This window comes from Rutilus rutilus, assembly GCF_951802725.1.
Source record: "Rutilus rutilus genome assembly, chromosome: 2".
Lineage (NCBI taxonomy): Eukaryota > Metazoa > Chordata > Actinopteri > Cypriniformes > Leuciscidae > Rutilus > Rutilus rutilus.
The window spans coordinates 48119649-48143918 of NC_140210.1; the positions used below are offsets into that span (position 1 = coordinate 48119649).

Genomic DNA, 24270 nt, shown 5'->3' on the forward strand with positions numbered 1-24270 from the left:
CATATTTTAACACTGACTCTGGAGCCATATAAACTCCCAGGAGAGTTAATTTAACACTGGACTTTTTGCTGTGCAGAGAGTGCACAGCAAAAACCCCAGTGTTAAATTAACACTCCTCAGTGTACATATGTGTCCACACTACAGGGTTAAAATTAACACTGAAGCAGTGTTGAAGTTTATGAGATAGTTAAGTTAACACTGAAGCAGTGTTGAAGTTAATGAGATAATTAAGTGATTATGTAAAGGAATGTGATTATGTAAGTGATTATTAAAACGTGTTCAGTGCAATCGCGAATCTCTCCTCTCGCGCGCGGAATATAATGTGCCGAGTGCGAATCTCTCTGCTCGTGCGCGGGAACTGGGTGCGCGCTCTCAGATACACGCTGCTCTTGTAAGAATTTTTCTCTGGGTGCCTGCACTTAAAACTGCTTATTCACATAACATTTGATAAAATCACAAATGTCACACCAAAATGTCACTGTGAAAGAGCAGTTCCAAAATAAAAAATGAAGCAAGTGGCTGTATTTATGAATTAATCATTGAATCATTGACTCTAATGATTCGTTCAAAGCCGGAGATTTGTTCACAAACACTGCTGTGTGCTGCAGTTCTGCTGTGGCTTTCGTTGGAGCTATTATTTTGTTGCAAAAATACTGACAACTGTGTTGAAAATGAACATCACAATATTAACCCTCTGGGGACCAAGGTGTTTTGGGGGCCCTTGAGATGTTCTGACATGCCCTGACATTTGTGCTTTTTTCAGTTATTTATAAACATGTTAATGGCAAAGGTGTAAATTCACTCTATATAGCACAAACAGGGCTACCATAATATGTGAGCATCATGTATGTATATGTTTGTATTTTTAAGAGAATAATGTTTATGCGTGGTTATTGAAAAAAATAAAAATGAAAGTTGCTGAAATAAGACCACAAAACACATATTAAATATGTGTCCACAAGACTTTTGACAAATAGATGTTGTCGCTTCGAGTTCTGGCTTCAAAATTATGTGAAAATAGTCTTGCTTTATCGTTCACATAAAACAATACATTGATTTAAATTGTGTAAAACAGGTTTTATCATTTATCATTTTATCATATGTTTTGCTATTTTATTAAAAAGGTTACAATTACAACAATAATTACAATTTCAACAATATTTCAAGTGTACTTTCTTTGTAAAAAAAAAAAATGATTATAGGCCTACATTTTATCATATGTATTCATTAGTTTGAATATAGCCAACATTGGAATATTTAACATCTAGATGATCACTTTATTTTTGACAAAAACAGTATATATATATATACTGTATGTATATATATATATATATATATATATATATATGATGTGGCAGTATATTCTACAGTAAAAACTGTACCCAAATCTAGTCAACAAAATGTTGTCTTTCATATTTCGCCTGACTATAACGTTGTTTTTATGAAATATTAGGGCATATAAATGTTAATTTGCAGTTTAATATGTTGCTTATACAGACATTTTATTTCAACATATTTCAGTCGATTTTTACTCATCTCAGTATACCCAAGCATTTTAGTTGATTAAAGCAGTTTATTCTTTCACACACAGACTCGTGATTCATATTTAGGTCAAACAGGCAAACATTCTGTTTCAAACAGGCAAACATTCATTTGCGGTATTCAAACGCAAATTCTGAGAACCTGAAGGGTACATATCTTTACAAATATGTACCCTTCATTCATCTCACAGAAACGCGATTACATAGGCCTACACTAACGTTATTCCATAACGTTATTCCACATTAACACTTGAGAAAAGATAACTTAGCCTACCTCACTCTTCAGCGGGATCTATTGCTCACTGTTTGTTATGTAGGGTATATTATGCATCACTCGCGGCGTGCTGTGTTTACAGCTGATGGGCGTTTCACAGGACTGAAATGGTTCTCAGAATTTGTGTTTGAATACTGCGCGCTCTCCGGGGCGTGGTCACATTATATTTGAATGACCTCTAATGAGCTCAACTGGAATCGCTCTCTTTTAATACAGATTTCACAAGCTGAGAATATTTGTTTTTTATAAAAATTACTTAATTTAAAAGATGCGATCTCAAGCTTGATGCCCGTGGGTATGTTTGCCTGTTTGACTGAATTTTCGCGGAGTTACAGATCATTTTCGAATGCGTTTCAAATTGGAGTTCACTGACAGAGAGAGTGCAGAACTCGCATCATATTAATTTTTCTTTATTTGGCAAAAAGCAAAACACTTTATTTTTATTGTGAGTACACAGAAAAAAAATAGAAACTGAACAGGATCGATTGATGTATAACACGAAAATGAAAGATCAAAATTAACAGAGCATTATGAACTTAATTTACATTGCTAAAAAAAAAAAAACGAGCAAAACGCGCGGGCGCGTTTTTGATCCCCAGAGGGTTAATATTTCGTTTGTTGAACTGAACTGTCGCCCTAGCGCCCTCTATTGGTCAGCCGCCCCTAGCTACAAGCATCCTTTAGTCAAGAGCAGTTAGTAATTTTCTCTGTTTTCTTTGTCCTCTGGTTAACTTTACTGACAGAGAGAATTAGACCTAGCTGCTGTTCTTGTGAGGATACTCGACAAAACTGACATTTTGGCATACGCGTGTTGTTCGTTCTAGTGCGAAAGAGAACTTGATACTGGTGCGCGTCTATCTGTGGGTCTGTGTGTGTGTGTGTCAGGAGGACATTCACTGACAGCGTGTTCTCTTTTGTCTTATCTTGTATACCATTTGCATGAATAAGAGCAGGATCATATAACGATAGCTTAAAGTCACCTGTTGTTGTTTCTGGCGTTTCATCGCCTGTGCCGCAACCGTGATACCACGGAGGAGCCGGACCGAGCATATGTCGATGTGCGCGTCCACGTCCAGGAACATCACATGCACACTATATAAATAAATAGCAAATGGGATTCTGGATTTTGAAAAATTTTATTGACTATTTAAACAGTGTACTTTTTGTGTTAGGTTGACTATTTTATTTTGATCATGAACCAGCTGCGATGTCAAGATTGCAATGCTGGAATATGTTGTGTGTGTGAGGCGCCGGCGCGATTAAATCATAAAAATATACTTCGTTATTTTGTTCATACAGGACATCATTCGAAACTGCAAAGTATTTATTTATATTTGTGTACACTTGCAATAAAACACAACATTGTGCTTTTGTAAAATAAAGAAAACAAACAAACTGCAGTCTCGGTTTCCTTTCCGTCAACTTGTTTGTGAGGCGCCGCGCCTCACAGAAATGAACCAAACTCAGCAGCATGCTGTCAGTTTTTTCTTTCGTTTTATTAATCTATTAATTGTTTAAATAGCCATATTTCGCGTGTTTCTTTTATATAGCCCTATAGACTATGATTTTATGAAAAAAAATTATATTTTTCTTAAATCATCCTGGTGACTCATTTTTTAAGTCTTTAAAAATGCTTTTTTTTGGTGATATTTTGTTTATTTGTGCTTTATTCCAGGGTGGCGTAAAGGGCAGAGATGCCGATGCCTCTCTGACGGCCTTTGTTGTGATTGCCATGCAAGAGGGCAGTGAGATCTGTGCTGGATCAGTTGGTGTAAGTACAGGTCTTCCACGGTTTGTTTCATTAAAACATTAAATTCTAGATTAACAGTTGATTTTTTTTTTCTCTTGGGTTTAACCTCTTCCACTGTTTTGTTTACCAAAAACATTAAAAATGAACAGTTGATTTTTCCTACTCCTCCTCTTGATTTAAACATTGCACACACACTTTATAGAGTCTGCGTGAAAGTATCAGGAGGGGTGTTGCATTCTTAGAAGGTCGACTTCCACAACTGACCAATCCTTACGCTGTTGCGTTGACTTCTTATGCCATGGCTAATGCTGAAAGACTCAATAAAGGCATCTTGATGAGGCATTCCACCCAAGAAGGAGGTCAGTAACACCAAGAAGTCATCAAAATGTGTTGTGCTTCATATAACATGGAGCAATAAAATAAACTAGAGTGGAAATTACAAAAAGTTTTGTGGTGTTCGCTGCTTGTCCGTATCAATAACAGCAATGGAATGAAATATATAACCCATATCACCTAGCTAGGCACCCCTGAGCTAGCTTGTCAAGCCTTTTTCCAGAGGTGGAAAGTCCAGGTTCAGAAAGTAAAAGTCCTCCTCAGTATTTTGTTCCAATCACCTGGATTTGTTAAATCAGCAGGAGAGAGAACTAATTAGTGAAATCAGCTGCACAGCAAAAACTCCAGTGTTAAATCAACTCTCCTGGGAGTTTATATGGCTCCAGACTCAAGAGTGTTAAAGTGTTAAAATATGAGTGTTAAATTAATACTCCAGAGTGTTAAAGTTAATGAGCTAATTAAGTGATTCATTGAGTGATGATTGACCATTATTGAAGACACCTGATGACATATTAGAGTGATTTCTGAAGGATCATGTGACACTGAAGACTGGAGTAATGATGCTGAAAATTCAGCTTTGATCACAGGAATAAATTACAGTTTCTAAAATAGAAAACAGTCATTTTAAATTGTCATAATATTTCAAAATATTATTGTTTTTATTTTTTGTTTTTTATCAAATAATTGCAGCCTTGGTGAGCAGAAGATACTTATTTAAAAAACATTAAAAAATCTTACTGACCCCAAACTTTTGAACAGTAGTGTATATATAAAATGAACACCAGGTTTGTTGTAACGTGGCATAAGCTGCAGTGCTGCATAATAATAACAATAATAACATAATAACAATAGCCTATAAATTGTTAAAAAGGAACACTAACACTGCACTAGAGAAAATATATTGATTATCATATGTTACTTCAATCTCATTTCATAATGTCATAACGAAAATAAGCATTTGGTGTAAAAAAAAAAAGAAGCCTATTGTTTGGCGCACTTTGCTTTTCAAACGCAAACGGCTGCAGGGAACATTTACCGAAGCGATCAAGCCGCTCAAAACTATTAAACTAATTATTGTTGCCATATTATGCGTCTACGTTTGACCAGATAACACAGAATTTAACAGTAAACATGGTTCTAAACATTATAATATTCACCATAGTATACAGTATACTAGCCTACTTTTATCATGCTGTGTTTTATTATAGAATATAAAAATATCCTCGTGTCGGACATGTATGCATTTAGCACTGAAAGGTTGCCTACCAGTCTAGTTCACATTTCAACATGTTTCTGTCTATTTATAGATACATATACATGTATGATATTAGTATGGGCGTCGGAACCATTGTATATGGGTGGGACAAGACCCACCCACTTTTTAAGACCAATGATTTGGAAATCCAAGGTAAACAGCACAGCACAGCACAAACACAGTCTTTCAAACTCGATGAAAAGCAGAGGAGTAAGTTACTGAAGTTTCTGATTCTTTGTTTTGAGGTGAAGAGGCGTTTACAGGTCTGCGTTCCTCAGCGTGGATCATTTGCATGTCAATCGCTCGTGCACGCGTGGTCACATTAGAGTTAATTAGGATGCGTTTGAGAAACTGTACATGCCCAAGTTCTGACCTTCTAGTGTGGGTGTTAGGGCTTTTACCATTTTCAGTCCTTGGGATCTTGAAAGGCGCTATATAAATAAAACATTATTATTATTATTATTATTATAGAATCCAAAGCATAAAGCTCGATGGTCTGGATCAGCATATGTGAGTGGAGCAACATATTTCCCTTAACGCTCCAGCTTCATCTCCACACCTGTTTTTTTATCGCTGTTTTGTGTTTGAATCAGCCGGTAGGTCCTGGACTGTCGCTGGACAGCATCATCACTCACTGGAGGCGACGGCCTATGCTGTGCTGGCACTTGTGAAGGCCGAAGAATTTGATAAAGCAGGAGAGGCAGTGCACTGGCTGGGCAGACAACAGTCTGATTATGGTGGTTACGGCACCACACAGGTACACTAACATCTCGTCATTTCACTGTAGCTTGAGTTGACAATAGCAGTAGCTTCAGCTTAATAAAAACAGGGAGATCTGTAAAAACTTCATAGGATGAAATTTAAATATGCTGTCTGACTGAGTTAAGACTCTGCTTTTATTAAAATGAGAGCAAGGCAGCAGCACCACCAGCACTATAACCACAGGCTGTCTCAGCAACACCGAGTTACTGGACCTGGTTGAGCACTGTGACTGAAGACTCTTTATCAATATAATGCTAAAAATAGCAGTAACGACTATTCTTACAAACACAAAAAAATGGGGTTCTTGCAGCCTCAACACAGCCCAAGTGTTTTCATAGAAAGGATATAATGATGGTGGCAGTGTCTGCATTATATAGCAGTAGTACTGCAACTGTTCTCTCTGAGGAAGCTTTGCGTTTAAAGAGCTAATAAAATATTTAGACTCAAATCAATATTTTGTATCTAATTATTTACTTATGTGGCAAGTAGCCGTGTAATAAGCAGGATAATGTACATCAAGCCGGTGGTTCTCTCAAAATAACCCCCTTCAGGCTGATGGAAGACCTCATCACCCTGTCGGGGGCAGAGGTGGGTAATCCAGGGGTCAGAAAGTAAAAGTCCTGCCATATGTTTATTCCACCTATGAACTCAGTCAGCTGATTTAACTAATTAGTTCTCTCTCCTGTCTGACGCGTAATTTTCTTTTATTAAATCCAGACAAGACAGAGGTACTACTTATCGGTTCAAAAAAACGCCCACAAAACCTCTCACAATACAACTTTAACATATAGGATGTCCTGTTACTTTATCCTCTACAGTAAAAGACCTGGGTGTTATACTCGACTGTAACCTGTCTTTTGAAAATTATATTTCATACATTACAAAAACAGCCTTTTTCCACCTTAGAAACATTGCTAAGCTACGTAATATGCTATCAGTTTCTGATGCAGAAAAGTTAGTTCATGCATTCATGACCTCGAGATTAGATTACTGTAATGCTTTATTAGCTGGTTGTCCTGCATCCTCAATAAACAAGCTACAGTTAGTCCAAAATGCAGCCGCTAGAGTTCTTACTAGATCAAGAAAATATGATCATATAACACCGATTTTATCATCACTACATTGGTTACCTATAAAGTTCCGTATTAGGGTGTTTCTGCAACTACGGGCACTTTTAAGTCCCAGGAGTGAAATTTTAGATTTATGTTAAAATTTGTCATTTGATGTTTCATAAATATAAACGTAGTGTCAATACACACCTTGACATAAAAAATGATGAATAAATAATATGATTTAATGTAAAATTATGAAGCATTTATAGGTCCAAACACCATTTTTGCTCATGTCCCACACCCGTGGTTTCAATGTTGAGATACTTAAAATTAGCTCATTCTTTTACAATATGACATTATTTCAAATGGAATTGTTTAATATACAGATTCATTTACAGCATCTTAAAATTCTTTGTATTATTTACTGATCATTTTTATGATTTTTTAACTAAATGTGCCTGTCCCACACTTTTGAGTCCTTACCGCAACAATGAAAAAAAGCTTTTATTATGAAATTTTATCGAACACAAACAAGTCTAGTTTCTATGGAAACAGAAATTATCACATGAGCACATTGCTGACAGACTGGACCACCACACTACCTCACTCACAAGATACCAAAAAAATAAGGTAAACATCATCTTTTCTGCTCTAGTATTTATTGTGCGTCCTTACCATTCAGCTTAATAATTGTGTATTTATAACTACATTTTAAAAATAAATGTATATTACTGTTGAATTCACATATATTAAGATGTTAAGAGTCAAAACTAATGTGGTAGGCCTTGCTAGCTGCCAATTAGCTAAAATATTAGCAAAAATGTCATTTCCGCAACATGTCTTTACCGCAGCAAATTTGGGTGTTGCGGTAAAGACTTTTTGTTGCGGTAGAGACAAATTCAAGGTTTACTGTATATTAAATTACAAATATTTAGTATATTATTAGTACTTAAGTATATAATAGTATTTATATTAGTATATATATATAAACATGCCATTTTTTACATTAAAAATTACATTTTGTCCTTACCGACACAAGATGTCATTACCGCAGCACTGCTCTATTTTCTTTTTTTTCACATTTTCATTTGCAAAAAAAAATATTTTTACACTTAAGTTGAGATGATTAACACATTGAAATTGCAACATCTGTCATAAAAAGTTAATTATGTTATCTTTTGTGTGTATGGAAACAATTGACATCTAAGGTTACTGTAAATTTTTTACATGGCATAGAAAAAAACATGAAATTCCCTATTTTGTATACTATTTTTTTATATCAGTATTTACAAAACTGCATCAAATTTGAAAAAGCTATTTAAATATATTACATTTTTTATAGAAATTACTAAAGAAAAATGTATAAAATGAACGTTATTGTAACATTGCGGTAAGGACACTTTTTAAGAAGATGACCCGAAAAACATAAAAAATAAACATGTTCCAGATTAAAATCTTAACAAATACATTCTATTTTGTGTAAATCTTTATATGTATTACAGACTGTGATGGTTAAAATTGAAATTCATAGAGGTTTATTTTTTTAAATTAGGATAGTCAAAAGTGCCCGTAGTTGCAGAAACACCCATTAATTACAAGGTATTGCTACTGACTTATAAAGCCCTAAACGGCTTAGCTCCAGTCTATTTAACGGATCTTCTATCGCCCTATAATCCATTGCGCTCTTTAAGATCACTAAATTCAAGGCTTTTGGTCATACCTAGGATATCCAGATCCACCAAAGGAGGGAGAGCATTTTCACATTTAGCTCCAAAACTCTGGAATAGCCTTCCTGATACTGTTCGTTGCTCAGACTCGCTCTCCCAGTTTAAAACTAGATTAAAGACGCATCTTTTCAGCCAGGCATTCATATAATATTTTAAATCTTACAGTTCAAACTACAATCCGGCCTCTAGTTCATAAACGCCAGAGGAGAACTGGCCCCCGACTGAGCCTGAGCCTGGGTTCTTTTTTTTTTTCTCCATTAGGTCACCTGATGGAGTCTCAGGTCCTAGAAACAAACCTTGTTGTATTATTAAGTTGGCTTGAGAAAGCCAACTTACTGAAATCCTATTTAAACTTATTATTATTCTTCTGACCCAAAGATTTTCAACTCTAACTCCTCCTAGAGCTTTAACTCTACAAACTCCAAACTCGGGTCAGACTTTCAGACTGTTCTGACTTGGTGTGCTATATTTTTTCAGACTGATTTGACTTTCAGTTTTCTTAAAAATTAATATTAAAAATCATAAAAATCCCATAGATTTACATTGCGGAGTGCTCAAATTGAGCCAAGATGGCCCAGTAGTGCACAAGCCAAAAACTCAAATCTAAACTCCCTGACTCAATTAAACTACTATTCTATCTATCTATCTATCTATCTATCTATCTATCTATCTATCTATCTATCTATCTATCTATCTATCTATCTATCTATCTATCTATCTATCTATCTATCTATCTATCTATCTATCTATCTATCTATCTATCTATCTATCGTTCTATCTATCTATCGTTCTTTTTAACTAATCTATCTTTCTAACTAACTTATCTATCTTTCTAACTAACTTATCTATCTTTCTTTCTTACTAATCTATCTATCTTTCTAACTAACTTATCTATCTTTCTTTCTTTCTTACTAATCTATCTATCTTTCTAACTAACTTATCTATCTTTCTTTCTTTCTTTTTAACTAATCTATCTATCTTTCTAACTTATCTATCTTTCTTTTTTTAAACTAATCTATCTTTCTAACTAACTTATCTATTTTTCTTTCTTACTAATCTATCTATCTTTCTAACTAACTTATCTATCTTTCTTTCTTTCTAACTAATCTATCTATCTATCTTTCTAACTAACTGATCTATCTTTCTTTCTTACTAATCTATCTATCTTTCTAACTAGCTAACTTATCTATCCTTCTTTCTTTCTAACTAATCTATCCATCTTTCTAACTTATCTATCTTTCTTTCTGTCTTACTAATCTATCTTTCTAACTAACTTATCTATCTTTCTTTCTTTCTAACTAATCTATCTATCTTTCTAACTAACTTATCTGTCTTTCTTTCTAACTAATCTAGCTTTCTTTCTTTCTAACTAATCTATCTATCTTTTTAACTAATCTATCTATCTTTCTAACTAACTTATCTATCTTTCTTTCTTTCTTACTAATCTATTTTTCTATCTATCTAACTAACTTATCTATCCTTCTTTCTTTCTAACTAATCTATCCATATTTCTAACTAACTTATCTATCTTTCTTTCTGTCTTACTAATCTATCTTTCTAACTAACTTATCTTTCTTTCTAACTAATCTATCTATCTTTCTAACTAACTTATCTATCTTTCTTTCTTTCTAACTAATCTATCTAACTTTCTAACTAATTTATCTATCTTTCTTTCTTTCTATCTATCTATCTATCTATCTATCTATCTATCTATCTATCTATCTATCTATCTATCTATCTATCTATCTATCTATCTATCTATCTATCTATCTATCTATCTATCTATCTATCTATCTATCTATCTATCTATCTATCTATCTATCTATCTATCTATCTATCTATCTATCTAACTAACTTATCTATATTGAGCGTCAGCGTCAGTTCTGGCAGGCCAGGTAGTCAAGACGCTACTAATGCTGTTTGCTAACAACACTGTCCCGTCAGCTGATCTGCTCCAGCTGAGCTGCATTAGCTCGTAACTCCCCTCGCTGCTCAATGGCCAAAGCTCAAACAAGGCACCCTATTTAAAGCACATTCAGTTGCTCATACATGCTTGCTGCTCGCTTCTGCTGCCCGCCACCTCCCCAGCTCCTCCTTATGCACAACGTGCATTTGCTTTATGTCATGTTGCATGCTCTGTTCACAGGGGGGATATTTTAGCTCTCACAGTCCTAAACTGTGTGAGCGTTCCCTAATGCTGCTGCTGCTGCTGTCCTCTGACTCTCTGCTATTTCATGGTGCTCATGAAAGGTCAGAGGACTCCCTGAACAGAGCCATACCGCCAAATTTCAATTCAGGAACATCAACCTGTTTGCAATCTATTCAATATAAATTCTTTAATTATTTTTATTGTCTGTGTTCTTGACTTAATGGACCTGACAGAACTTTCTTTCTTTCTTTCTAACTAACTTATCTTTCTTTCTAACTAACTTATCTTTCTTTCTTTCATACTAATCTATCTTTCTAACTAATCTATATTTCTTTCTAACTAATCTCTATCTTTCTAACTATCTTATCTTTCTTTCTTTCTTTTTAACTAATCTATCTATCTTTCTAACTAACTTATCTATCTTTCTTTCTTACTAACTTATCTATCTTTCTTTTTTATTCTCACTAATCTATCTTTCTTTCTAACTAATCAATCTATCTTTCTAACTAATCTATCTATCTTTCTAACTAACTTATCTATCTTTCTTTCTTTCTTTCTTACTAATCTATCTTTCTATCTAACTAACTTATCTATCCTTCTTTCTTTCTAACTAATCTATCTATCCATCTTTCTAACTAACTTATCTATCTTTCTTTCTGTCTTACTAATCTATCTTTCTAACTAACTTATCTTTCTTTGTTTCTTTCTAACTAATCTATCTATCTTTCTAACTAACTTATCTATCTTTCTTTCTTTCTAACTAATCTATCTTTCTAACTAATTTATCTATCTTTCTTTCTTTATTTATTTATTTCTAATCTATCTATCTTTCTAACTAACTAACTTATCTGTCTTTCTTTCTAACTAACCTATCTATCTTTCTAACTAATTTATCTATCTTTCTTTCTAACTAATCTATCTATCTATCTATCTATCTATCTATCTATCTATCTATCTATCTATCTATCTATCTATCTATCTATATATATATATATATATCTATATATCTATCTATCTATCTATCTAACTAACTTATCTATCTTTCTTTCTAACTAACTTATCTTTCTTTCTAACTAACTTATCTATCTTTCTTTTTAACTAATCTATCTTTCTAACTAACTTATCTATCTTTCTTTCTTTATAACTAATCTATCTTTCTTTCTAACTAATCTATCTATCTAACTAATTTCTCTCTCTCTTTCTAACTAATTAATCTTTCTTTCTTTCTTTCTTTCTAACTAATCCATCTTTCTTTCTTTTTAACTAATCAATCTTTCTTTCTTTCTAACTAATCAATCTTTCTTTCTTCTTTCTTTCTTTCCTTCTTTCTTTCTTTCTTTCTTTCTTTCTTTCTAACTAATCCATCTTTCTTTCTTTTTAACTAATCAATCTTTCTTTCTTTCTTTCTTTCTTTCTTTCTTTCTTTCTTTCTTTCTTTCTAACTAATCCATCTTTCTTTCTTTTTAACTAATCAATCTTTCTTTCTTTCTAACTAATCAATCTTTCTTTCTTTCTTTCTTTCTTTCTTTCTTTCTTTCTTTCTTTCTTTCTTTCTAACTAATCCATCTTTCTAACTAATCCATCTTTCTTTCTTTTTAACTAATCAATCTTTCTTTCTTTCTAACTAATCAATCTTTCTTTCTTTCTTTCTCTCTTTCTTTCTTTCTTTCTTTCTAACTAATCTTTAGTTATTTTTTCTAACTAATCTTTTCTTTCTTTCTAACAAATTTTTCTTTCTTTCTTTCTAACTAATTTTTCTTTCTTTCTTTCTTTCTTACTAATCTTTCTTTCTTTCTAACTAATCCATCTTTCTTTCTGAATAATAAATCTTTCTTTCTTTCTTTCCAACTAATCCATCTTTCTTTCTTTCTAACTAATCTTTCTTTCTTTCTTTCTTTCTTTCTTTCTTTCTTTCTTTCTTTCTTTCTTTCTTTCTTTCTTTCTTTCTTTCTTTCTATCCTTCTTTTTCTCTCTCTCTCTCTCTCTCTCTCTCTTTCTTTCTTTCTTTCTTTCTAACTAATCCATCTTTCTTTCTTTCTTTCTTTCTTTCTAACTTTATTTCTTTCTTTCTTTCTAACTAATCCATCTTTCTTTCTAACTAATCAATCTTTCTTTCTTTCTTTCTTTCTTTCCTTCTATCCTTCTTTTTTCTTTCTCTCTCTCTCTCTCTTTCTTTCTAACTAATCTTTCTTTATTTCTAACTAATCTATCGATCAAAATTTAAACTACTTTAAACTTCGAATTAATTTAAACTCAGTTCCAGCAGTTTACATTAAACATAGTTCAAACAGACATGGACTTTTGGCCAATGAAAGTCTATGGGATTTCTATGATTAAGACTCAAGTTGCTATATCTTTTCAGACTGGTTTGAGTTACGGTTTTCTTAAAAATTAATATTAAAAATCATAGAAATCCCATAGACTTTCATTGGCCAAAAGTCCATGTCTGTTTGAACTATGTTTAATGTAAACTGCTGGAAGCCATTGATACTCAATTAAGCTTTAAGCTATCTATGTTCTTTCTAACTAATAATCTATCTATCTATCTATCTATCTATCTATCTATCTATCTATCTATCTATCTATCTATCTATCTATCTATCTATCTATCTATCTATCTATCTATCTATATTCAAACCTTTTCTATCTATCTATCTATCTATCTATCTATCTATCTATCTATCTATCTATCTATCTATCTATCTATCTATCTATCTATCTATCTATCTATCTATCTATCTATCTATCTATCTATCTATCTATCTATCTATCTATACAGCAAAATCCCCAGTGTTAAATCAACACTGCTCTGAGCAAATATGGTCCCACTCTACAGAGTGTTAAAATAACACTGAAGCAGAGTTAAAGTTAATGAGATAATTAAGTGATTACTTGAGTGATGATTGAACATTAGTGATGAACACCTGCAGTTAACAAGCATAATCACTGAAGGAAAGAGAAACACAAGAACTACAACTGACTTCCAGTGACAGTCACATTAAATCCACTGAAGAGAAAAGAAGACATTAAATCTGTGAAGATCTCAGCAGAAGAGGATTAAACAACTCCACCAACAGCATTACCAGCTTCACTTATTACTAACCAGACTGACTTTATTTCTGTCATATGTCTATGAACAGAGGTTTAGATGTTGATGTTTTAAAATGTTTGGTCACCATTATGGTGATCTGTGTTTCCTTTAGTTGGGCAGTTTGAATCTTGGCATTTTAAATACAATTTTGGTCTTTGTAACAATATTTATCAAAGCACATCATTTGTTACAAAGAATGCCAAAAACAAAGTTGTTCAGGTGGTTTAGTTTTCATTATTATAAAGTAGAGTGATTCACTAATCTTTTCCCTGATCATAAGTTGTTATTAGAAAATAGCTTACACCTTTCTTGATACAGAGCAGACATTTTTATTTTTATATACATTGGTGAATTTTTTGGAAAATCATTATTTTCTTTTATTTCTTTTTTTAGGAACACACAGACATCAAGAATCCACATATGAATCTCAACAATGGTGACATGCTTCATGCTGCAATGCATGCTGGGAGCCAAGCTTTTTATACTATGGTGCCTCCCAGAATGCATTGCGGCATAAAAAGCATGTCACCATTGTTGAGATTCATATGTGGATTCTTGATGTCTGTGTGTTTGTCCAAAGATTACTTTCCCAATAATTCCAAAAAAAAAAAAAAAAAATCAACTTGATGTCTGATCTGAAGAAATTAGTTAATGTTGTTAAAATATATATATATTAATAACAAATAATCACTTTCAGTCAATGATAAAATGTTTAAACTTTATGATGTTGAAAACTATAGGCCTATCACCTGACTGTCTTTGATTCTGGCTTTCCTTGCAACAAATTATGTGTTTTAGTAAACACTGTTACAAAGACCATAAACTCCCATAAGAAGTCAAGAGTCAAATTGCACAACTAAAGGCAACACTGTTCACCATAATGGTGATTTTTTAATGGTGACTTTAAAACATCAACATCTAAACCTCTGTTAATTCTCAATAGGAACTGTAGACGTCTGACAGAAATAAAGTCAGTCTGGTTAGTAATAAGGGAAGCTGGTAATGCTGTTTGTGGAGTTGTTTAATCATCCTCTGCTGAGATCTTCACAGATCGAATCTCTTCTTTTTATCTTTAGTTGATTTAATCTAAGGCTGTGACTATAGCCCTATTCGCACGGGATAAGTATTACCTGGTGACCTCTAGTAATTTGTAATAATTGCGGAGGTTGTCTGTGATCTTAATCCCGTGCGAATCGGTCATGTCTGTAATTTGTAAAGTAAAAATTCCCCCGCAAATGACCTACCATATTTCGCCGAACACCGAGGTCCTGTGATAATATTAGTCCCGTGCGAATCGGCATTTCTGTAATTTGGCGGGGTCGTTTATAATTTTTTCAATGTTTTTGTTTCCTGTGCGCTTTTTTATCCATCTTTCGCAAAGAGTGGAGGCTGTGTTGGAGTGTTTTAATAGTATTTTGGGTGCTGGGTCATATCACTATACACCATGATATGATATAACTATATAATTTGCAGAAAGAGAAAGCTGAAAACCATCAGAAGAGCAAAACAAAAATAATGATTAGATGGAGATGGATGACATGTAGGGCTGGGCGATATATCGCACGATATTGTTATGCGCATCTCATCAGTAAAGCCGGTTCCTTGATTAGTAGTAAATCACCATCACCTGCTTTCAGATGGAGCGGCATTTACTACAAAGAGCCGTAGTTAACTGACAAGCTGAGCCAAATCGCATCAATATTGCGGACGTATCACCAGCGATAATTAATGCGATATGGCTCAGCTTGTCAGTTAACTACGGCTCTTTGTACACAGCAAAAACTCCAGTGTTAAATTAACACTCTTGGGAGTGTATATGAGTCCACACTCAAGAGTGTTAAAGTTAATGAGATAATTAAGTGATTAATTTAGTGATGATTGAGCATTATTGAAGACACCTGATGTTAACAAGCAGAATCACTGAAGGAGAAAAGCACAAATTCTAAGCCACCGTTATGGCGGTCAATGTTTGCTTTAGTTGGGCTCTTGAGCCTTATCTTATTAATTTTAGATTTTGTTTGTCTGAGGTATCTGAGTTATAACTGTCAGATGAATGAAGAAAAAAAAGTGATCTGATGGTGTTGGTTATATTATGACATTCATCATTTGAACTTGATCACTGAACTCTTTAAAGGAGAAGTTCACTTTTAAAATGAAAATTCTGTCATCATATAATCACTCTCATGTTTTTTCAAACCTGTATGAATTTCTTTCTTCTGCTGAACAGAAAGGAAGATATTTAGAAGAATATCAGTAACCAGGCAGTTTTTGGGTCCCATTGACTTCCATAGTAGGAAAAATATATACTATAGAACAGTGGTTCCCAAACCTGTCCTGCCGGCACCCCAACACTGCACATTTTCTTTGTCTCCCTAATCAAACACACCTGATTCAACTCATCAGCTCATTAACCCATGTGATAAGACAACACATGTGATAAGTTTTAAAATCACACACAGACATCAAAAATCTACATATGAATCTCAACAATGGTGACAATCAAACAAATGCTTAATGTTGCAGTGCATGATGGAAGCCACCAATCAGAACGCATCAATGGCTGACATCATGCATTGCAGCATGAATAAATTATGCAGCTGAATTGTCCTGTAATTTTCATTGTTTTTTCTGTTTGCTTTTATTTTGCTATTGTTTTGTTCTGACTTTAGTAGCTTGTTTTGTGATGTTCAGAGTTGATCTGTTCGTCACTAGTTTGTTTATTGTCACCATTGTTGAGATTCATATGCTGATTATTGATGTCTGTGCATTTAAACACAATATCTTCTTTGCACAAAGTATTTTCAAAATTTTTCATATTGCTGTTGGATCTCAAACTGTATAATCTCAGAGCTACAATCACCAATAATAAAACGGGACATCAAGCATATAGTCAAAGATTTAGACTCTGAATGACATCAGTGAATCAGGACACTATATGATGATAATGTCATTATCATCACAACATATTGTGAGCAGGTTATGTTTTCTCTTGCAGTAATAAATGGGCTTTATAAACACAATGATGGAACAGTCAGAGAAAAACTAATATTAACAAAATGAAAAGAGTCAAGAGCCCAACTAAAGAAAACACTGACCACCATAATGGTAACTTGAAAAGAAAACTTCCATAAAACATTACCGTTTAAACTTCTGTTGAATCTCAAGAACTTTTGTCGATGTATGACAGAAATAAAGTCAAACTGGTAATAATAAATGCAACAATGTGTAATGACTCAAAGTCAGTTGTAGTTCTTGTGTTTCTCTTTTTTCTGTTATTGTTTTTTCTTTTTCCTTCAATGATTCTGCTTATTAACATCAGGTGTCACCACTAATGGCCAATCACTTAATTAATCACTTAATTATCTCATTAACTTCAACACTGCTTCAGTGTTAACTTAATTATCTCATTAACTTCAACACTGCTTCAGTGTTAATTTTAACTAGGGCTGGGCGATTTAAATCGCGATATTGTTATGCGCATCTCGTCAGTAAAGCCGGTTCCTTGATTAGTAGTAAATCACCATCACCTGCTTTCAGATGGAGCGGCATTTACTACAAAGAGCCGTAGTTAACTGACAAGCTGAGCCATATCGCATTAAAATCGCGGACGTATCGCCAGCGATATTTAATGCGATATGGCTCAGCTTGTCAGTTAACTACGGCTCTTTGTACACAGCAAACACTCCTGTGTTAAATTAACACTCCTGGGAGTGTATGAGTCCACACTCAAGAGTGTTTAAGTTAATGAGATAATTAAGTGATTAATTTAGTGATGATTGAACGTTATTGAAGACACCTGATGTTAACAAGCAGAATCACTGAAGGAGAAAATCTCAAATTGTAAGCCACCGTTATGACGATCAATGGTTGCTTTAGTTGGACTCTTGACCCATATATTATTAACTTTAGATTTTGTTTGGCTGTTGTATCTGGCTTATAATCGCCAGTTGAACAAAGAAAAAAGTGATCTGATGGTGTTGGTTATGTTATGACAATCATCATTTGAACTTGATCACTGAACTCATTAAAATCCTTCTTTCTGACTTTGATTTATGTTGTTGGTTACAGCATAACTGTGAATCTGCATAAATGCCCAGAATTTCTGATATAATATAAAGGATTTCTTAAAAGTTGTTTAAAAAAAAATAATCTTTCTTTTAGGCACACACAGACATCAAGATTCAGTCTATGCATCTCAACAATGGTGACGAGCAGAATATTCAATTAATAAAAGTAAATTACATAGACAATTCAGATCATAATTTATTCATACTGCAATGCATGATGGGAGCCATTAATGAGTTGTGATTGGTGGCAGCCACTGCAACATGCTTTATTACTGTCACCATTGCTGAGATTCACAGGCTGATTATTGATGTCTGTGTTTTAAATGAATTTATCCGAATATCTTTTGATCAGAACAATGTTTATTAAATATTTTGAATTAAAGTACTGATAATCGTAGGCTGAAGAATCACAAAACTGCTGCTAACAACTTAAATCAAACTATCTCAATAAGTTTCCTTTTTCAGATCACAGCATGATTATATCAAAACATAACCAACACTATAAGATAACATTTTACTTTGTTCATTTAACTGTTATAAATCAATAACAGCAGACAAACAACAGTAAATATTAAAGCAAACAGATAATGGTCTAGAGTCCAACTAAAGCAAACACCCATCACCTTAATGGTAACTTACAATTTGTGATTTTCTTCTTCAGTGATTTTGCTTGTTAACATCAGGTGTCTTCAATAATGCTCAAGCATCACTAAATTAATCACTTAATTATCTCATCAGCACTAAATGCCGCTCCATCTGAAAGCAGGTGATGGTGATTTACTACTAATCAAGGAACCGGCTTTACTGACGAGATGCGCATAACAATATCGCAATTTAAATCGCCCAGCCCTAATTTTAACACTCTGTAGAGTGGGACCATATGTGCTCTGAGCAGTGTTGATTTAACACTGGGGTTTTTACTGTGTGGGACCCTAATCAAACACACCTGAACCAGCTAATCAATGTCTTCAGGATTACTAGAAAGCTACAGACAGGAGAGTTGATCAGGGTTGGAGCTAAACTCTGCAGGACAGTGGCCCTCCAGGACAGCATTTGCCCATTCCTGGTCTAACCATTCTTAACAATGTGTTATATTAAATAAAGCTTAATTTTATACTACTAGACTACAGTTTCATGAAACTTTTGATTTTCACCATTGTTGAGATTCATACGCCGATTCTTGATGTCTGTGTGTGTGTGACTGATCCAGAAGTTTAAAGTCTTAAGCATAATGTTTTATAAAACTCCATATTTTCTGCAGCAGCCAAAGAAAAACTAATCTTTAAAAGTCAAGTGTCAAGATTTGGCTGTTTTTTATAGCAATCTTTTACAGTGTAGAATATGTGTATTTTACTTTCCTGACTGTATGACAAATCATTAAATGAATGCAGAAAATGACAAATAATTAAAAGTAAGTGCTATAGCCATGTATCATAAAAAAAATATAGGCTATAGGCCTACATAGTAGCCTAACCTATAAGAGGGGTGGGACTATTTACAGCAATCCTTTGTAGGTTCGGGGGATGCATTTTTTTATGCATGTTTGGGGATGTCATTGCATTAACACCATTCTGACCAGTGTCGTGTTTTGAGTGCATTGAAAGAGCAAATCATTTTACGAAGCAATTGATTCAAAGTTTCTAAAAGCTTTGTTTCTCCCATCATTACATTTTAGTCACGGTCCAGAGTTCTGTCTTTGAATTCTTTTCCGCGCTTTCCAGGCGACCATCATGGTGTTCCAGGCCGTGGCAGAGTATCACGCGCAGCCACAGGTGAAGGACAAACTAAACTTCAATCTGGATGTGGAGCTGTCAGTGCCAGGAAGAAGCAAACCTGTCAAATGGACCATTAAAAAAGACAATGTGCATTTTACACGGTCAGACAGGGTGAGGAGGAACTCATCAAGATTGTTCAAATGGTTCCTGCTCAATTTTTCAATAGATTTTTGTTGTATTATGGGAGATTTTTTGTTTGTCATACATAATTTCATTTTTAATTGTTTATGTCAAATTAATTGTTTAAGTGTTGTGTTTGGTCAATGAAACCTTCAGGTATCTCTACTATCATGGATTTGATTATTCTGATAATATCTGCGTTCACTCAACAGCTGGAGATCAACAAGGACTTCAATGTGACGGCGAGAGGAACTGGAACAGCCACTCTCTCAGTGAGTGTCTATGAGCGTTTATACGGTCAACAGCAAGATTAAAGCGTTTGAACATCTAATCTGAGACGTGCTGCTCTTTTCAGGTTCTGACGCTGTACTACGCCAGACCTGTTGAGAAGAAGTCTGACTGTACACTCTTTGATCTGACTGTTAAAATGGAAAAAGCCCCTGAAAGTAAGACTGACTGATTTCAGAGCCTTTCTGTAGCACTTTTCACACTGTGCTTAACCCCGGGTTATCTTCACTCTAAACCCTGTTTTTAACCCCAGGTAGAGGATTGTTTGACACTTGTAACTATAACTACAATTAATTCAGAAGTGGGGTTATTGCTTTTTACACAAGTTATGAAACCTCACCGCTTTTGCAGTGCTAACCCCACATTGCAGTGACAAACGTCTTGCCTTTATATCCTGAAAAGTCCATTCAGAAAATAAAATTGTAGTATAGTTGGCAATATACAAAATTAAGTCAAATCAATGACAATGACACAGCAAATAAGAACATCAACCCAGGGTTTATAAATTTAGTCTACAGTGTGAAACACCAGCTAATGAATACCCAGGATCAGAGGTGGAAAGTCCAGGTTCAGAAAGTAAAAGTCCTCCTCAGTATTTTGTTCCAATCACCTGGATTTGCTAATTCAACAGGAGAGAGAACTAATTAGTGAAATCAGCTGCACAGAAAAAAACTCCAGTGTTAAATGAACTATCCTGGGAGTTTATATGGCTCCAGACTCAAGAGTGTTAAAGTGTTAAAATATGAGTGTTAAATTAAGACTCAAGAGTGATAAAGTTAATGAGCTAATTAAGTGATTGATTGAGTGATGATTGACCATTATTGAAGACACCTGATGTTAACAAGCAGAATCACTGAAGGAGAAAAATCACATTATGGAGATCAGTGTTTGGTTTAGTTGGGCAGTTGACCTTTAAATGCTTAACTTTAGATTTAGTTTGGCTGTTGTATCTGAGTTATAACAGCCAGATGAACAAAGAGAAAAGTTGATCAGGTGGTGTTGGTTATATTTGAACAATTATCATTTGACCTTAATCACTTAACTCAGTGGTTCTCAATTCCAGTCCTCGTGACCCACTGCTCTGCACATTTTGTATGTCTCCCTTATTTAACACACCTGAACCAGATCATCAGCTCATTAGGAGAGACTCCATGAACTGAACTGAGTGTGTCAGATAAGAGAGACATACAAAATGTGCAGAGCAGTGGGTCACGAGGACTGGAATTGAGAACCACTGACTTAACTCATTTAGAGTCTAGTCTCTGACTTAAATGTATATTTGTTATTACAGCATCACAGTGATTCAGAATGCACTGCAACATGCTTTATTATTGTTACCATTGTTGAGATTCACAGGCTGATTATTGATGTCTGTGTGTCCAATTAAAATATCTTTTCAAAGTTTTTTTTTTTTTTATCAGAACAAGTTTTAAGCAATCTTTTGGGTTATATTGAAAATGCTGAACATAGTACACTGTAGAAACACAGGCTGCTGTAATCAACAAGCAATCAGCTTTTCTCTTTGTTTATCTGACAGTTATAACTCAGATACAACAGCCAAACAAATCTACCATTATTAGTTTAAGGGTCAAGAGCCCAACTAAAGCAAACACTGATCACCATAATGGCAACTTAAAAAAAGAGATTTTCTCCTTTGGTGATTCTGCTTATTAACATCAGGTGTCTTCAATAATGCTCAATCATCACTCAATCAATCACTAAATTATCTCATTAACTTTAACACTCTTGAGTCTGGAGCCAAATAAACTCCCAGGAGAGTTCATTTAACACTGGAGTTTTTGCTGTGTGAGTTCATGGGTGGAATAAATATATGGCAGGACTTTTACTTTCTGACTTTCCACCTCTGCCCAGGATTCTGTTTACTCAGGGTTTTGAATGACCCAGGGTTATCTAGTTCAAGTGTGAAATGTTTTATTACTTTTTCATATAAATGACTATAATTACATTTTTATGTTCCCTTTAGAAGGGGAAGACCTGACCTGAACTAAAACCATTGAATACTTTTGTTTCCCTTTAGCAAAACCAGGAGCCACTGAAACTTACAACTTCATTATGGATTTCTTGTATGTGAACAAATACCCTCATTTATTTTTATGTCAAGAAACCATTTTATTTGTAATTAATCAACGTGCTCATTTAGGCTGTTTTCACACTTGGTTTGTTGTCATAAGTTTGATCCCACCCCCAGAGGTGGAAAGTCCAGTTTCAGAGAGTAAAGTCCTCCTCAGTATTTTGTTCCAATCACCTGGATTTGTTAATTCAGCAGGAGAGAGAACTAATTAGTGAAATCAGCTGCACAGCAAAAACTCCAGTGTTAAATGAACTCTCCTGGGAGTTTATTTGGCTCCAGACTCAAGAGTGTTAAAGTGTAAAAATGTGAGTGTTAACGTTAATGAGCTAATTAAGTGATTGATTGAGTGATGATTGAGCACTGACAAGCAGAATCACTGAAGGAGAAAAATCTCATTTTTTAAGTTGCCTCTATGGAGATCAGTGTTTGCTTTAGTTGGGTAGATGACCTTAAAACGTTTAACTATAGATTTTGTTTGGCTGCCGTATATGAGTTATAACAGCCAGTTGAACAAAGAGTAAAGGTGAATATTTGGTGTTGGTGTGATTATTTTAACATAATCATCATTTGACCTGAATTTCTGACTTAAATATATATTGGTCATTACTAGGGCTGGGCGATATATCGCATGACATTGTTATGCGTATCTCGTCAGTAAAGCCGGTTCCTTGATTAGTAGTAAATCGCCTTCACCTGCTTTCAGATGGAGCGGCATTTACTACACAGCAAAAACTCCAGTGTTAAATTAACACTCCTGGGAGTGTATATGAGTCCACACTCAAGAGTGTAAAGTGTTAAAATATGAGTGTTAAATTAACACTCAAGAGTGTTAAAGTTAATGAGATAATTAAGTGATTAATTTAGTGATGATTGACCATTATTGAAGACACCTGATGTTAAAGGGATAGTTCGCCCAAAAATGATATTTAAGCCATGATTTACTCACCCTCAAGCCGTTCGAGATGCATATGTCAATCTTTTTTCAGACGAACACATTTTCAGTTATTTTAGAAAATGTCTTAGATCTTTCAGTGGTTATAATGTGAAGCAATGGGGTCCAGCTGATTCAAGTCGCAAAATGTGCATGCATCCTTCACAAAAATAATCCATCCGGCTCCAGGGGGATAAACGAAGGCCTTCTGAGGGTAATCCATGCAGTTTTGTCGTAAAAATATACATATTTAAAACTTTATAAACGAAAATAACTGGCTTCCGGTGGCGGTCGGCGCGCGTTCTTGGAGATGGTTGCTGGCATATGACGTAGGACGTAGCGCAGGAAGCGTCGTGACGTAGAACGAGCGTGACACCGCAGCCAGAGAGCAGAGCAAAACAAAACTCTACGTTCGCTCTACGTCACGAAGTCATTCATCTCCATGAACGCGCGCCGACCGCCACCGGAAGCCAGTTATTTTCGTTTATAAAGTTTTAAATATGTATATTTTTACGACAAAACTGCACGGATTACCCTCAGAAGGACTTTGTTTATCCCCCTGGAGCCGGATGGATTATTTTTGTGAAGGATGCATGCACAATTTGCGACTTGAATCAGCTGGACCCCATTGCTTCACATTATAACCACTGAAAGATCTAAGACATTTTCTAAAATAACTGAAAATGTGTTCGTCTGAAAAAAGATTGACATATGCATCTCGAACGGCTTGAGGGTGAGTAAATCATGGCTTAAATATCATTTTTGGGCGAACTATCCCTTTAACAAGCAGAATCACTGAAGGAGAAAATCACAAATTGTAAGCCACCGTTATGGCGATCAATGTTTGCTTTAGTTGGGCTCTTGACCCTTATACATTTACTTTAAATTTTGTTTGTCTGCTGTTATTGATTTATATAACAGTCAAATGAACAAAGAAAAGTGTGATCTGATAGTGTTGGTTATGTTTTGACAATCATGCTGTGATCTGAAAAATAAAACTTGAGATAGTTTGGTTTATGTTGTTAGCAGCAGCTCTGTGATTCTATAACATATGATTTTCAGT

General features: G+C 34.4%; 1 protein-coding gene across 2 annotated transcripts in view; it reads left to right on the forward strand.

Moving 5' to 3' along the window:
• Positions 1 to 24270, forward strand: part of LOC311283413 (complement C3-like) — a 175768-nt gene that overhangs the window by 105409 nt on the left and 46089 nt on the right. For both annotated transcript variants that reach the window (XM_084397780.1, XM_084397779.1), the window contains exons 27-33: positions 3491 to 3586; positions 3768 to 3924; positions 5747 to 5910; positions 19723 to 19887; positions 20109 to 20168; positions 20252 to 20342; positions 22223 to 22268. In XM_084397780.1, coding sequence (XP_084253906.1) covers positions 3491 to 3586; positions 3768 to 3924; positions 5747 to 5910; positions 19723 to 19887; positions 20109 to 20168; positions 20252 to 20342; positions 22223 to 22268 — 779 coding nt within the window. The remainder of the gene's footprint in view (positions 1 to 3490; positions 3587 to 3767; positions 3925 to 5746; positions 5911 to 19722; positions 19888 to 20108; positions 20169 to 20251; positions 20343 to 22222; positions 22269 to 24270) is intronic.